Source organism: Sabethes cyaneus, chromosome 3 (assembly GCF_943734655.1).
Source record: "Sabethes cyaneus chromosome 3, idSabCyanKW18_F2, whole genome shotgun sequence".
Taxonomy (NCBI): Eukaryota; Metazoa; Arthropoda; class Insecta; order Diptera; family Culicidae; genus Sabethes; species Sabethes cyaneus.
The window spans coordinates 42,040,999-42,057,444 of NC_071355.1; the positions used below are offsets into that span (position 1 = coordinate 42,040,999).

General features: G+C 39.2%; 1 protein-coding gene across 1 annotated transcript in view; it reads right to left on the reverse strand.

The window, feature by feature from the left end:
• LOC128741340 (F-BAR domain only protein 2) overlaps nt 1-16,446 on the reverse strand; it is a 65,433-nt gene that overhangs the window by 15,849 nt on the left and 33,138 nt on the right. Inside the window, exons 5-7 of the mRNA XM_053837100.1 lie at nt 10,466-10,564; nt 10,263-10,359; nt 9,401-9,838 (exon numbers count right to left, since the gene is read on the reverse strand). Coding sequence (XP_053693075.1) covers nt 9,401-9,838; nt 10,263-10,359; nt 10,466-10,564 — 634 coding nt within the window. The remainder of the gene's footprint in view (nt 1-9,400; nt 9,839-10,262; nt 10,360-10,465; nt 10,565-16,446) is intronic.

Below are 16,446 nucleotides of genomic sequence, written 5' to 3' on the forward strand. Positions count from 1 at the left end.
GTTGAATCGCAGAAAGAAAGAAGGAAATTAGTAATCTAATTTATACTGGCTGTGATAAAATTTTGTTCCGAACCCTTTTCCCCTTCGCTTCTTGGAAACGGAGCGGAAAAGCATTTACCATCTCGAAAAAATCGGTGATGAGCCTAACTAAAGAGGTGGAAAATTAGAAGAAAATCCTCAAGCAGTTAATTACCAATTAGTGAAATCGAAATCAAAATTAATACAATTAAATACTAAAAGTAGAAAAAAACCATCACAAATCAGGAGCAACTTACTTAAAAAAACGTTAGGTGAAATCATGTGGGCAAGTGGTCCTCTAGATTATTCATTATACAAATGCCAACCAAATGAAACAGAAAACGACAAGAAATGCGCACAGATCGCCTGTGGAAGCGAATTGATAGCAAAGCCACAACAAACCATTAGGTATTGGTTCATACTACTGCTTTTTGTTTTGCCAGCCAGGATGCAGGAGAAGGGGGTGGATCTAGAATAACAGAACGCACAACTTACCATGCTTTTGTCTACTTACTGCAGTAATGTGTACTACTAACTATTAAAATGCATTCCAAGATATAATAAACAATAAGCAAGTAGGTAGTCGTAGCTTTCGGCAGTCGAAACAAGATTACCCGACAAGAATTTGTCGCACGACATCGGACAGACGCAAGCAAAAGTTTTATTTATGTCAGACGACGTCCGTCCAATAGTTCCTAGTGTGTATCCATAAAATATTACTAATCGTTTGATAAGCAGCGCCTTTTCCATTTAAGAATGAAATTTTGAAACTTGATATAGCGATGAACAAACAATACATTTTCGATAAAGGTCAGCATCTGCGCGTCATTTTCATCCTAAAGCTCATATCCGAGAAAATAAGTGTACGCTTTTTTGGGTCATCTCGTATTTTCACCCCTACATATGTCTTCAGCAAAGTTGTATAAACAACTGTTCAGCCTTCAGTAAAGTACCCAAGTAGCAATTCTAAAACTAGTTGGCTTTACTTGAATTTTATGGAGGTTTCATTGCGGAATTAATTATTACCTCTGGGTTTAAAGTGGAATTACGCATTAACCATGGAGATACGAGTCAAAACACACTTATAGCTAGTTATACAACCATAATAAAACTGTTCATAAAGCAAATTTATTGTGGTTTCTTATATTAGCATGATAAAATCAGTTGGTTGCACCACATCTTCTATCCAGCTTTTTACGAGCCATAATGGCGGACCGCTAATCTGTGTTCGTAATATTTGAACAGCATTTTTGACATTTCCTAAATACATCGCACGTTTTCTTCCTGCACGTTCACGGTAAAACTAAAGGAATGTGCGGAAAGAAAACGTATTTAGAAAATGTCAAAAATGCTGTCCAATTATTACGAACGCCGTCCGCCATTATGGCTCGAAAAAAGCTAGATAAACGTACCATAAGTGTGGCGTAGCAATACAAAATGGCGCAGCAATCAAAATTGATCTTATCACGGTTGCTTATCAAACCGCAAGAAATCTGTTAGTTTTATAGAGCTATTAAAACGGTAACACCCTGACTAAACAGTTTTTTTGCTGCTATTATGAAAAATACTAAAGTTCAACACCAAAATCATTATTTTATGCGAGGCCACATTGCCGTATTCTAGTATTTTGTTTTAGTTCGCAAACAAAAATTTATCGAAGCAAAGTGTTTTGCAGAAAGAAAGTTATTATCTATCGGTTTTCCTGTTACAGAAAGCAACTAAAATGATTTTGCCAGAAATTGAGATTTATTTTGTAAAAACAACCAGTTTTAGAAAATTGCAAAATTTCAGTGGCGCGTTGATTTTATCCACCTATCATATCAATCTGCGCGATAAGATTTAATGCACACATGCTGCAAACGAACTAAGACTGCTCAAAATTAATTATTTATTCTATGGGATATTTTATTATGGTCGCTATAAACCCAATCGTTCCGAATGATCTGTCAGTAAAACTTTAACTTTTCTGCTCACGGATGTATTTTCAAGTTGACAAAGCTGGCGAACTGATTTAGCTTTTACCAGAGCGAGAAGCGAAAAGCTTTATTAAATTATGGAGGTGACAACGAAAGCTTAATCGATTTTACGGCTGCTTTCAGTAGACGTGATATGACTACTGGAACTTATGCTTCTTATAGAGGTTATGAGCCCAGTAAACCATTTGGTTTGTATATCTCGATTGCAACTGAGGTATACGAAATCATATCTGAACGAAAAAGTTATATTTCACGCTATATAAGAAGATATATGTACCATAGTGGAGGCGATATACGTGCGAAAATTTTGACAACTATTTGTAATTCTATTTTGCGCAGTTTTTATAACACTCAACTAAATACTCCTGAATATATGATTAAGATATAATCAAATATTGCAATTGTCTATCCTGCTTTATAATTCACAGTCATGAGTTGTATATGAAGACACGCACGACTGCAACACAACTTATTGTTCATTTCGATTTGACATACTCTAAACATTATACAATTCCAATGTGAAATTGACATGAAAACGATTTAATGTGAACTTTCTATTACGATTTTGTGTTATCTGGGAAAACATTGTCAGGAATGGGCCACTTGGTCAGAAAGCAGTTTTATAGCGGTCATCAGAAAGTTCTGGAGGAGCTCATGGTTTTATTAGCGGTTTTATGGAATTGGTCATGAAAACCACTATACCAACGTAATAAAACTTGCAATTGTTACTTGTCTGTGGTAGTCAAGTAAAGCAAAGTGGTCACTAGGACAAAAATGTTTAGTTATTTGAAAGTTAATGTATTTCCGTCTATGCGGTGCTAGTAAAAAACCGAATTGTCTAGAAATTTCAACCAAAGTGTTACTTATTTTAAAATTACGGAAAAGAACATAGATGGCAGTATTTCAATATTATTCTCATCAGAAAGAATACAATTTCATAACTCTTTATAATTAGGTTAAAATGTACCCACTACTACTGTTACTTACAATATACTTTACAAAAATGAGGACGTTATAAACCAACAAACATTTTTGTTGTATAATTGTCTGTTAAACGCCTCTTTCTTGACTATTGGTTGAATAATGGTTGATTATGCTGCTGTTCAAATAAAATGTTTGCTGGGAAGACACTTGGATTATCTGTATGTTCAATATGGGTATCTGGGGGTCAGTCGGTGTAGTGGTTAGCAGTCATGTCTCTCATGCCGAGGACCCGGGTTCAAATCCTAACCCCGTAGAAGTCACGAATGACCTAAGCTGTTAAAGTGACTATAATCTAACAAAAAAATTATTATTCTCAGTAAAGTTTTCAATGTGATTTTGAATACCTCGATGCCATTATCTTTAATTTGCGAGAAAATCTATACAGGTATATCTTGATAGTACGTTCCCTCGGTAGTACGAACCCTCGATAGTACGTACCCTCCATAATACGTACATTTTGCCTTGATAGTACGTATCCTCGGTAATACGTACATTTTGCCTCGATAGTACGAACATTTTCCAGCAACACTTTATTTGTTTCATTCCATGCAATCTTAAGCGTAATACAACAATGCTATAAAACCTAAAATTGTGATTCGATAGTACATACATTTCGGTAATACGTACGCTAAACGAAGCAAAGGTGTACGTACAATCGAGGTATACCTGTACATATAAAAATGAATTTCTGTCTGTATGTTCCTTATAGAATCGAAAACTACTGAACCGATCGACGTGAAAATTTGTACGCAGGGGTTTGGAGGCCGAAAAAGGTTCTTATGATGGTTAAAGACCCCTCCTCCTAAGAGGGCTCCCATACAAATGAAACACGAATTTCTGCATAACTCAAGAATTAATCAAGCAAATGGAACCAAATTTGGCATGTGGAGGTTTTAGAAGGTAGGATTTTTTTCTCTGAAGAATTATTACCCTTCCCCTTCAAGGGGGGGGGGGGGGCTCCCACACAAATGAAATACAAATTTTCCTATAACTCAAGTCCTAATTGAGCAAATGGAACCAAATTTGGCATGTGGGCGATTTTGGAAGCATGAATTTACTTTGTTTTGAGACCCCTTCCCTCTTTAGGAGGGGATAGGAGGGGGGGCTCCCACAAAAATGAAATACAAATTTGGCATGTGGAGGATTTTGGAATCATGAATTTACTTTATAATGTTTTGAGACCCCTCTCACCTGTGGTACTTTGAACTTTCATACAAATAAAACAGAAATTTGTACATGCAATAGACCAACCTCGTGTTTTTAGTCTTAAAATGCGGTCAGGCATTGATATTAATATTTTTTGAAACGGTGGTTCTACAATTGATGGAGGAACGGTAGGGGACCAAACACGAGTTTGGTCTATTTCATAGGAACGGAGCCTTCCTCCGAAAACCCGAGCTTAGAATCGTGGCTAACACGCTGACAGACGAACAGCGTCAGTGCAAGTCGTAAGGGACTGCATAGCACTTCTCGGTCGGTGGTTTCTACAGTTGATGGAGGAAGAGGCACAATTTGTGTCTAAAAATAGCCCAACCCATGTCGCTACGGTTAATAAGGGGGGTTGTGCAGACTTCTTTTGTCCAGCGCCTCCAGTAGGAGTCACAACGACTACTTGTTAAACGTAGCTACCAATAACCCCTCCCCCTGCCCACCTCACCTTTCTGCTCTTTCCCCTAAACTCCAAAAAAAATTTCATTACTTTCCCCTACCGTCCCACCGTCTATTGTAGAACCACCGTTTCAATAAATATTAATATTAGGTTTATTTGTTTTCCTAGGTCTACTGATTTCTATTACTATCCTTCAGTTGGGTCCGAACGAGCGATGGCGAGTAAACAGAGGATCACCCCTGCGAAAAATGGTACTTTCCACGAAAAGGTTTTCTGTGAATGGTACATTCCGCTTAAGATTTTTCGCGAAACGGAATTCCGGGAAACTCTATATTCCGCGTTATAGTCAACCGAGAATTGGATTTCGGCGAAATGTTATACAATCACGGCAAATATTTAAATGTTATCCCGTTTATTTTATCTGGTTAAGCAACGGGGGGTTGTTTTCTACATTACTGTGAGGAAAAATTGCAAATTTGTATATCAAACTACCCATGCTTTCAATACGAAGTTTGTCGGGTTAGCAGTATAACATCTAGCACAGATATATTGCGGTTTGACAAGTTACCGCAATAAGATCAATTTTGTACAAGTACGCCATGTTGTATTACTGCGCCACCACACTTATAAGAAGTTTATAAGAGATGTACCGCAGCCAACTAATTTTATCGTGGTAACATACAATAAATTTGCTTTATTGACAGTTCTATTATGGTTTTAGCAACTATTGGTAGAAAATGAAACAAAGGTGTTGATAGTGTCTCCAGGCCAAAACATGACGTGAAGGGGTCCCCCAGCTTGGATAAAGAAAAATGTTATACAAACTTAGTAAGCGTTGCTACTATGACCCCTTATCTAATTTTCCGCACTTTCCGCTTCACGTCTTGTCTCACCCTGGAGACACTGTCAGCGCCTTTTTTTTCATTACTTTCTTCTACCGTTCCTTCCGTCCATTGTAAAAAGCTAGCGTTATAAAAAATTAAGTCTATTTTTGATTTCATACAGCATCCCCTGTTCAATGGAATTTGGCCCGTATTGTAAAAACATGTCAAAATTGACGATTTTCAATCAGTTTTTTGCGTTATGTAGGTAAAATCTGTCTACCACTGCGCAATTTTTTAATTATTCCTAATTTTGAAAAAAATGCGGCCCAAAAATCCGTGATTCGTTAAAATTTCAAAGTGACTTTCTTGGGTCAATTTTTTTTTCAGAAGTTTTTGTAACATGTTTTTTCAATTTAAATTTTGTTCCAAGGTTCCTAAGGAACGTTTCGGAATAAGTTATCTTTAATTTTCGAAATATATTTTTAGTGTAACATTGCAATTAATAATTTTTAATGAACCTTTAATCATTTTTAAAAAGCAACAAAGTTTTATGCATACATCACCCCATACCTACTACTAGTTCAGCACCCAAAAGATGTAGGATGCGAAGGATTAAGCAAACAGAAAAACGACCATCCATCATTGAATACACGAGTACACGGTACCGTGCGTGCGTACAGGAAACTGTTTAGCCACAGGAAAGATTACTGTTTCCAGCCGGGATAGCGGTATTGCATTATTTGCATATTGGCTGCAAGGACTCGTAAGAGTGCCGCTACCGCACATGATGAATGAGAGTGCAAGCTAAACTTCAGAACCAAGCAAATGCACAAATGAGGAGCGCTCAGCTGGTTTATTTATTGCGCACCACCAGATGTGGGTGGATAAGCCAGTGGAACTGTGATTTCCGCAGCAGAAGTTGTACTTTGCATAATTTTCCCCTGGAGAGAAAGTTGTGGTTTCCGTTCGGAGTTGTGCACTGTGCACCCGGAGTGGGTGGTGTTGCAAAAAAAAGCTTCTCCCTGCTGGCTGGTTGATTGAGTTGGTGATGTACCAGTATAAGACGGAAGCAAAGTTTTGGCTTAGTGCTAATTGATAAAGCTTTTGACATCAAAAACCAAAAGATCTTTGTTTTGGTAAACCGTTGATTACTCTGAATGTGAAGGTCTATATGGCGGTTATAACCATTGCTGTTTTTTCTGAGGAAAAAATGAAATTTTAACGAATTTTGACAGTACAGTAAATCTATTGTAAAATTAATCAAAATCGAAAATAAATAATAGCTTTGAAACTACAAATAATTTGTTAATTCAAACAAATTGGACTAGAATTACTGTAGGAACAAACTCTAATTCTAAAGTATAAAAAAAAACTACATTTAGTGTAAATCTACGCAAACAAGATGAGCTTGCTGACTAAAACACCTTTGCTTTTACTAGCTACTATATGTACACAGGCCGGTGTAAATCCTACTAGTGGCATTTGCTGGAAATCATTCGAGTAGTATTTTCAATTGGTTTCGAAAGAAAAGGGAAAACACTCACACCACAGAAGACAGGCTAAAAGGTAACCTATCATTCGAAAGAAAATAAACATACCGAAAAAGAATTAACCACTGTGCGTGGAAAAAGAAACACTAAAAACCAAGTAAAATCCAAACCAAATCCACAAGTGAAAGTGATAAGTGAAAAAATCAATAATCAAATCAAGAACGGCTTGGAACGTCATTTACATTTGGATCCCCTGAGCAGCGGATTCCGACCGATGAAGGAACTCGCTATTCCGTTGCTTCCGCCGCCGCCACCGCCGCCGTTGTGATTGCCTCCGCTGCCACCACCGTTGAGCACATCGTTCGGACTGGTGGGCGCAGAAATGGCCGCCCCGCCGCCGCCGCCGGCGGTACTGGTGGACACCGAATCGGCTCCACCGCTGGTGGTCGAATCGCGACTTTCGCGACTTCCTTCGGTTGTTCGAACGCACGCGTTCGTGTGTTTCATGTATCGAGCGAAAACCAATTAATTTTTTTTATGTTCGAAGTAAATTTTGTGAGAACCAAAAAATAGGTGAAAGAGAAAACATTCCGAAAATGTAATTGTTTGCTTGGAAATCATCGGTATTTGTTTGGGGGGGAGGAACATTCGCGGATTTGAGACTTCTGTTGTGAAGTGGTGGAATTGGTTAGTATAGAAGAGAAGGGTGCCAATAAATTCAAAGAACAATAGTGAAAAGTAGTTGTGTGTGAATGGGTAAAAACGAACCCAACTAAACACGAGGCGTCGAACGAGATTGCAACACACACAGACACAGCAAAACCAATCAATCAGCATCTTCAACACGGATAGTTGGAAAAATTTCCGGGAAAATTGTGTAAATCCGAAAATCCACTCGAATGGTCGAACCCTAATTCAATTCAAATAATTACGATGAAGCTGGACACACCAGTTCTGTTGATTATCATGCCTACCTTCTGATTGAGTCAAAAGTTTGATGAATTAATTATGGAAACTTTTCCCTATCCTAATTGTTTCGTACGGCAAATAGAAATAATTATTCACATGTTATTATCAGGGCATTTTCCAATTATTGTATAAATGGATCTTAGACGAAAAGATACACAAAAAACCAAAAAATGTTCCATAAGATTACCATTAAAGTTACCTATGTCAATAATGGTCAGTAATAACATATAACAGAGATTCTGCAGCTTAACTTTACTTTAAAACTTTGCAATATAGTCAACAGCGCTAATATACTAAATTTTAGTAAAGAATATGCAATCTATTAGAACGATTAGAACGAGCCTGTTGCTAAATAGCAATAAAATAACAAACAGAGAATAAAAGTTTTGTCGAATCCAAAAAGAAAAAAACAAAACATTCGCCTGCCAGCTGCTCTACGGAAAAGTTCTGAACAGGCGACAAAACTGCCACAGAAAAACCACGATAGAGCTCTAAAGCTAAACTGGGAAAACTGGAAAACAAAAAAAAACATTCTACGCAATGTGTGAAGGTACGGAATAGCATCAAATAGAGCGCCGAGAAACATAGAGGAAGTACTTCTTCTTTGCACCTGAAAGCCTTTCATCAAAGCAAGAAAAAGTCTCGTCATGCACAACACGTCGAACCAACAAGCGAGCGTAATTTTGTGAGAAAACACGTGTTAGGTAAGTAATCGCTTTTAAAATGCGCCCGAAAAGGAATTTGCTGCTCGTTAAAAGGTATTGGCGATGTTAGAATCTGCTTGGGGAATTCTTCTGCTTCCTACTGGATGGTACTGGATGTTGGTGTGAAAAGTTGAAATGAAGTTAAAGTGCTACATAGTAGGATCTGCTAAAAGTGGACCATTGAACTAAAACAATCTGGGACAAATGTGACGACGAAACAATCACCGGAACCGGAACCGTTGTTGGCGCTGTTATTATCTACTCATCTTCTCTAGCATTTGGCTTGTGTGCTGAGTTGTGTTGTGTTATTATATTCTCGGGTTTGTGGAGAGTGTGTGTGTGTGTGTTTGTGTACGTGGGTGTGTATAACGAAAATGGTTGAGGTTTAGTGCGTTCATCAGCTGATGAGTTCAGAAGCATTTTTTATGATCAAATGATAACGATAGAAATATACGATATAAAAAAGAGCTCAAGGCAACAGAGTGAAGCCAAAATTATAAAAGAAAATTACGGAAAAAGAGAGCGATAAATGATACTAAATCGAAACATAAATGGCCAACAATGAAGTGGAAAAGTTGACAGTCCTTCTCATCTAAAAATAATCGAATGAGAGAAAATAAAACAATAGTGAACAAATTACCCTGCGAGTTAGACATGAAGAGATTTAAGAGGGAGGTAGTGCGGCGGGAAGATTTTTGTTGTTGTTGTTGATGATGTTGCGATTCTTGTTCCTGTTTCATTTGCGGCGTTTGCTGTTGCTTGTTTTGTGGTGGCTGTTGCTGATTATGATTAGTCTTGTTTAGAAAGTCGGCGTAAAAAGATTTACTTGTCTTAGCCGTACTTTGGGCCGAACTGGACGCAGATGATTCTCCCGTCGCCGTGACCGAAACAGCCGCTGTAGACACCGGAGACATCGGCCGATCTGTACTACCTCCGATATTATCGAACAGACTGCTCCGTCCACCGGCAGATGGAGCAGGCGAGGTCGGAATATTCACCGGAGAGTTGGTGGGCACTGCAGCGCTGGAACTGGACGTGAACCAACTGCGGAGATTGCTCTCCTTCTTGATGATCGGTACCGGCTGGGACGAGCTTGTCGTCGACAAGGCTGGTGAGTCCGTAACAGATCCTCCGGTAGCGCCTCCGGCTGCCGTCGATCCTACACCCGAGCCGGACGCATTCGGGGTCGAGGTGTTGATTAGCAACTGACTGTTAGTTGTTAGGGAACCGCCGGACAAGTTCACCAAATCAAGCTCAATAAACTCTGCGGTCGCATGAATATAGGAAGAGAGATAAATCAAAAACCAAACAAAAACAAACAAATCACGCGCTAGGTAGCATGCGATTTTATTCGCTCATCTAGTTAAGACGCTTGCATGTTACGAAAAAAAAATTTAACAAACTCAAAGCTTATCTAGAAATCAAACAACATTACAATTTGTTCGGATTTCAATGATGAAGATACAGTATTTCTCTAAAAATCTAATATTGCAAATCATTAAGCATCGTGATATCATTCAGTTTTCACAAAAAAAAAAAAAACAACAAAAAAATCAAACCAAACACGAAATTAGTTAAACAGAAAACCAATCAAAATAATAACACAAAGAATGATCTCTTTGTGTCACACTAATCGCGTGACCATCCATATCCAGCCCAGCGCCACCAGCAAAGCTAGTGCTACTTACCTGGCTTCTCCAGTCCAGTGTATTTGTTGAGGACAAACTGCTCTAGCAGTTTGTCTACCGTTAGCTCGAGAAATTGGCGCTTCAAATCCGAGTGGACCTGTTTGGGCAAGAGAAGGCAAAAGAGAGGAGGTAAGAGTTAATTAGTGCTTGTTACAAGTGCAAACAAAGTTGGTTTGTTTTTTTTTTTTTTGCTTTCACATTACCTGTCCAACCAGATCGAAATTGTTTTGAACTATTTCCATGTATGAGGAGAGGAATTCTTTCATCTGCTTGAGGTGGGCTTCCTCGATCTCCTGAAAGCGCTGTGGAGGGTATAAATAAAAACTTTATCAGTTGGCTATTAAAAACTTGAATATACTTGATCAGTAGATGCATAAATTTCTTATGGAAACTTTACTTAATTGTGTTTCAAGCTGAAGCTTCAGACTTGTAAAAGTTCAGACTAGCAGACAAAAATATTATTTATGACTGGCGTGTCTATGTGCCGCAGGAGGGCTCACGATGAAATCGGTTTAGAACAAGGTAGCCACTTAGAACCATTCATAATCATAGTTAGAAATATTCCTTTTCGTGCAACCCGTTAATCACTCATCTCTAGTAGGTATGTTACTCAAGAAAATTTAGCAAATTGAGTACGAGTACTATATCGGTAGGAGCAAGAGCGAATCTGTGCAGTGCCAACTATTTGGGACCATAATCGAGCATGACCAAAAGAAGCATCTACAGATCGGCAAAGGTCAGTCGCATGTAGTCGATAAGCGTTGGTTATTCAGCACGAAACTTAGTTATACCATAATCTCATCGCGTTCTCCATCTTTAAGAACCGTTGGAAACAATCAGAGATTTTGCCACCGATAAAGAAACCTCATCTAAACGTCATAAAGCTTCTCAAGCAGCACATGACTTCATATATCGAGAGAAAAAACTTGGGAAGTGAATTTCAAACTTGTTTCGCTACCAGGCCAAAACATTAAAACCGTCGTACTGAGGGTTTATGACGATTTAGCGGTAAAAATCGATAAAAAATGGTGCAGGTCAGCGTTTCTCAAATGGGGCTCGCCAAAAATTTAGTTCCCTGTATAGTATAGTATAGGGAATTCTGGCAGGGAGTTCGCGAAACAAAAAAGGTTCGGAAGCGCTGGTCTAGGTATTCTGCTTCACATCTTTATTGACTTCAACGTAGCATACGATACAATCGACTGAGACCAGCTTTGGCATGCAAAAGCAAAGCAAAGCCTAGATAATGCAGCTGATGGCAGATAATGCACGAACACGGTTTTCTGAGGAAGTCGACGCGACTGACGCGAGGGTTGAGACAAGGTGCTGTTCAACATCGCTCTTGAGGGGGTAATCCGATGAGCGGGCATCGAAACGAGAGGAGCGATTTTCGCCCAAGTAAGTCAGCTCCTGGGCTGCACAGATGACTTTGATACCATTGCCAGGAACTTTACCACGGTTGAGACAATCTACGCCAGACTGAAAGTGGAGTCTATGAGGATTGGGCTAAAAATAAATGCGTTGGAGACCAAAACATGAAAGAAAGAGGCTAAAAGCAGACAAACGCGCGCCTTCCACGGACGGTGACCGTTGATGGCGAATAACTAGAAGTGGTAAATGAATTCGTAAAATTAGTAAGGATATCCAGCGGCACATTCCAGCGGGAAATCGGACCTCCTTTTTCTTCACAAAACGCTACGATCAAGAAGCATATGTCGCCATACAAAGCTGACAATGTACAAAACCCTTGTAAGACCGGTAGTTCTTTAAGGATTTGAAGCTGTGACACTACTCATGGAGAACATAAGCATCCTTGCTGTGTTAGAGCTGAAGGTACTGCGGACGATATTTGGCGGAGTACAAACTGTAAGTGGAGAGTGACAAAGGCGCATCGCGAGCTACAAGCACTAGTTGGGGAGATTCCCATCGTACAACTGGAGAAAGTCGGTAGGTAACGGCAGGCCGGACACATCGTAAGGATAACGGACAACAGTGGGACTAAACCGGTTCTCTTCAACAACCTCACCGGCACCAGGAATGAAGAAGCTTAACGTGCAAGATGGCCCGACCAAGTCTAAAGTAATTTGCGACTTCTGGTATGTCTGGGAAATTGGCGACCAGTGGTCCAAGATCGATTTGAATGGAGACAACTGCGTGAGCACGACCCACCTCAGCTGTATGCTGCTGACGACTATTCTACTGGATCTTTCGAAAGTTTTTAACACTATTCCTTATCAGAAACTACTGGCAAAATTGGAAGCATAATTCAACTTCTTTTCTGCTGCGGTAAACTTGCTGAAATTATAACGGTATTCTGGTTGTTTTTCGAATAAGGTCGAAATAACGTTTGGTGTACCGCAAGGCTAAGTACTATGTCCTTTGTTACTCTGTTCCCACATAAATGACCTCCCATCGGTTCTCAGGTATTGCTCTATCCAAATGTATGCTGATGATGTTCAACTGTACATTGATCATCGCTTTCCGTCTATGCGCGGTGTAATCAGTAGCGTGAATGAAAAGCATGAAAAGATCTTGCAATGGTCCTAACAGAATGGCCAGGTCATTGATCCCTATAAAAAGAAAGTATTGTTAGTTACCAGTAAAGATGGACGGCAAAAATATTCGCTGAGAAGAAAAAGTCACTAATTTGGAATGTATATTCCAAAGCGGTCTTCAATGACACGGCTTAATATCATAACAACAGTGCGGAAAGATATACGCTGCTCTGCAGACATTATATTCGTGCTAGACCGTGTTTACCCGAAGCCATGCACGCATTCTTAATTCAAAAATCAACGTTTGAGGACCAGAGTTGGAATAGGAAACACAAGTGCTTCGCTGCATTCACAAGGTCCACGTCCGATTCAAATAATCATATGTCTTGCTAGAACTTACCGGTCTTTATTTATTTCCACAACACGGTGCGCCTGCCGTATTTATTAAGTCTAACAATAAGGTTACGCAGATTCAACTAGTTAGGACGAGATGGTCTTCCACCAAATTTTATGGCCAAATTACAGAGCGCTCTTTGTGCATCTACGGGTGTGAATGGAAGTAAATATACCGTAAATATACAGGAATTGCTCTATCCTGAATTCAGCAATATTTTAAATAATATTTAATCCTAAAAGTGGCCCATATACAGCCTTTTCAAACGTAATTTGACTGAGGCGATACAGTCAAATGACTAAAATGAAAAAAAAAAAACAGTGGAAAAAATCTAGTAGCTGCTTGCAGTCATTTAGGGACCTTGCAAGCAAGGATCATTTTTAAGTCATCAGCATAATGCAACTGCAACCGGATGGAATTACACAACAAACGTCGTTAAAATATACGAGGAAAAGCAATTGTCGTAGATTACTTCCCTGTAGAACCACTTGTAGACTTGTTGCAGAAATTATTCGGCTCGCTGGGGATCATTATTACTGGGTGGCTACGATAGGTTAAATATGTTTACAGAATAGATGTCAGTCTGTCAGTAGAATAAATAATTTTAAACACATTTAAAATAAAGTACCGGTAAAATTTTACCGAACTCTGAGCAGCTAAATGTTCAGTAAAATTTTTAATGATGTCAAACAATACTAGTGATCCGTAAACGTCGATTGACACCACCGAATTTTTTACCGAATTTTACCGAATTTACCGAATGTTACCAAACTTTTTCTGTGTATAACCGTTTCAGCTTCCGTAGCAGAATCTGTTGATTGATGCTATCTAGTCTAGAGCCGCTTTAAGGTCGATGTGAACTGTATCAGTTTGTACGGTATCATCCGTCGGGGATACAATGAACTTGACTGAAATAAGCTTGTGCTAAGTTTCCCTGCTTCTTCGGGGTTCGTGTTTCGTCGAAATATTCCAGCTGTCAACGGATTACACCAGCTATCGTTGCTAGAACACTTGCAGTTGCTGCTGGATCAGCTTGTAGCTAATTTGTCGATGGTCTAGTTCTGACGCTCACGTCTCCTCTATTGTTTCGTTACTTTACTCCGTCCAAATTTAGCAATAGAAGTTAATTCGTCGGTAATGCTTCTGGTTCCTCAGATTCCAACGGAAAATACATCAGACAATAACAATTTGGCTACTTGAATACTTGAATTGACCATATTTTTAACCTCCACAAGGAATGCCTACAGCTCCTCAGGGTCAATATTTTTTTAGGATTGCTTCATCCATGATTGTCTTAACTGAGTGTACTAACCGTTCCCATGCTCCACCCATATGAGCCGTTTCCCGTGATATAACGTGCTACCCTTGATGGTTCAAAATAAAGCGTCAGGATAACGAGTGAAACAGCGGACTCAATTGTGACGTTAGAAGCAAGGTGATGGACTATCGAATTTGCTGTTCTACATTGCATTGGACGGTGCTATTCGAAAGGCAAGTGTGCAGAGACGCGGTACCAACATCACGAAATCTCCTAAGATTTGCGAACGACATGGATATCATTGGGCCGGCACTTCTGACTGCGGGTTACCGGCGCACACTCGCGTCCTGGGGCCGTCTCGCCCTGAATCATCTAGAAAACATTTGCTACTGACACGATCAATAGGCCTCGCACGCTATAATAAACGTAAATCATTCATGCTTAGGCGAAGAAACAACCATCAATCATCTATACTCCATCTACCAAAATAAAAAATAAGACTTTAGTGATACGGGCATTAGTGATTCGGTCTTTCGTGATTCGGCCATTCGTGATTCGGCCTTTTGCGATTCGGCCTTTCGTGATTCGGCCTTCAGTGACTGTAAAATCTTTTATGTTATTGTGGCCATACATTTAGCGTCATTAAACCCACTCTGCAACGATCATCAGCTTAACTGATAATCGCGAGAATGTAACTTACTCTCGCAGGTTGTAGATCGTAATCTCATAAATTGATTAATATACGGTCATTCTCCCCAACATTCGGAGAACCAGAGTAGTAGATACCTAAATCTGATAGCAGATAGTGTAAAGAAGTTTAGTTATCTTTAAGTAGGGGAACTGGGGGGAAAATGAACACCCTTAGCAATTTCGCCATTTTCTCCTCCAGAAACCAACCAAATGCTGATCGCACTATATGAATTGAAAGCTGGATTCATATTCCACGTAGCAATATATAAAGATGTTTAAAAAAGGACTATTTGTCGTGAAAAATTCCTTTTTTTCGAAAGCGTCACATTCGAGCCTGATTTTTTTCATGTGGGTAAAATGAACATGCAGTGAGGGCAAAATGAACATGTCATAGAAAACTAAAGTTAACATGCAGTTTGGATAAATTAAACATTATTTTACATTATCATTGTTCTACATAAGCTGTAGGTATTCAACAGGGCTGTTGGAATTAAAATGGGACTCCACAAAGTTAACATAATGTATTTTCGCCACGTTCATACAATGCTTGACTTTTAGCTCGCAGGATTTTCCAGCACTCGGTCATTTTCCGTCATTTTTCGAGAGACTCGATCATTTTTGTTGCTTGAATTGCAATTATTTCGTAGCTGCTGATAAATGGAAAGTAAAACATCATAATACACACTGTTCATTTTGCCCCCATAGTGAAGTGTTCATTTTACCCCCAAAACACCAATTGTTTTCAAGTGTTTATTATAAACAAACAGTTGATAAAAATATTTCGAATTTTCGACAGATCCGCAGGATAGTGATAAGCAAACAACACTAAATGATACCAATAGTCGAAATTTATTTGTTTCACCAAAATAGCTTATTTTCTAATAGTAGAAATTAACATCGGCGACAGATTTCTGCAAATATTTTTTACTTTTTCCATTTTTATCACATTGGAAAGATTATGATCACCACATATTGTCTCAAACAGCTTGAAATACTTCTAGGAGAAGATACCTATTGATCTGGAACAGATTTTAATCGGTTTACTGGGAATTTGGCTGCCTGTTCATTTTACCTCCCCTGTTCATTTTACCCACAGTTCCCCTACTCGAACAAACCAGCCGCAAATATACGGCCAGATTTCTTTGTCGTAATAAACGTGTTTCTTGGCAGTTACTGGCCTGTTCTTGGGCTTTCAAAGAAAATTACCATTTGTAGGGCACTATTTTCCATACGCGCGCGAACCGTGGCAACCTGTGCAAATCGTCCAGGTTAAGAAAGAAAGGACAATTGAACCAGTGCGCGAAGATCGAGGACGGAAATTTACAGTGGCTGTTGTTGGAATTCGGCCAT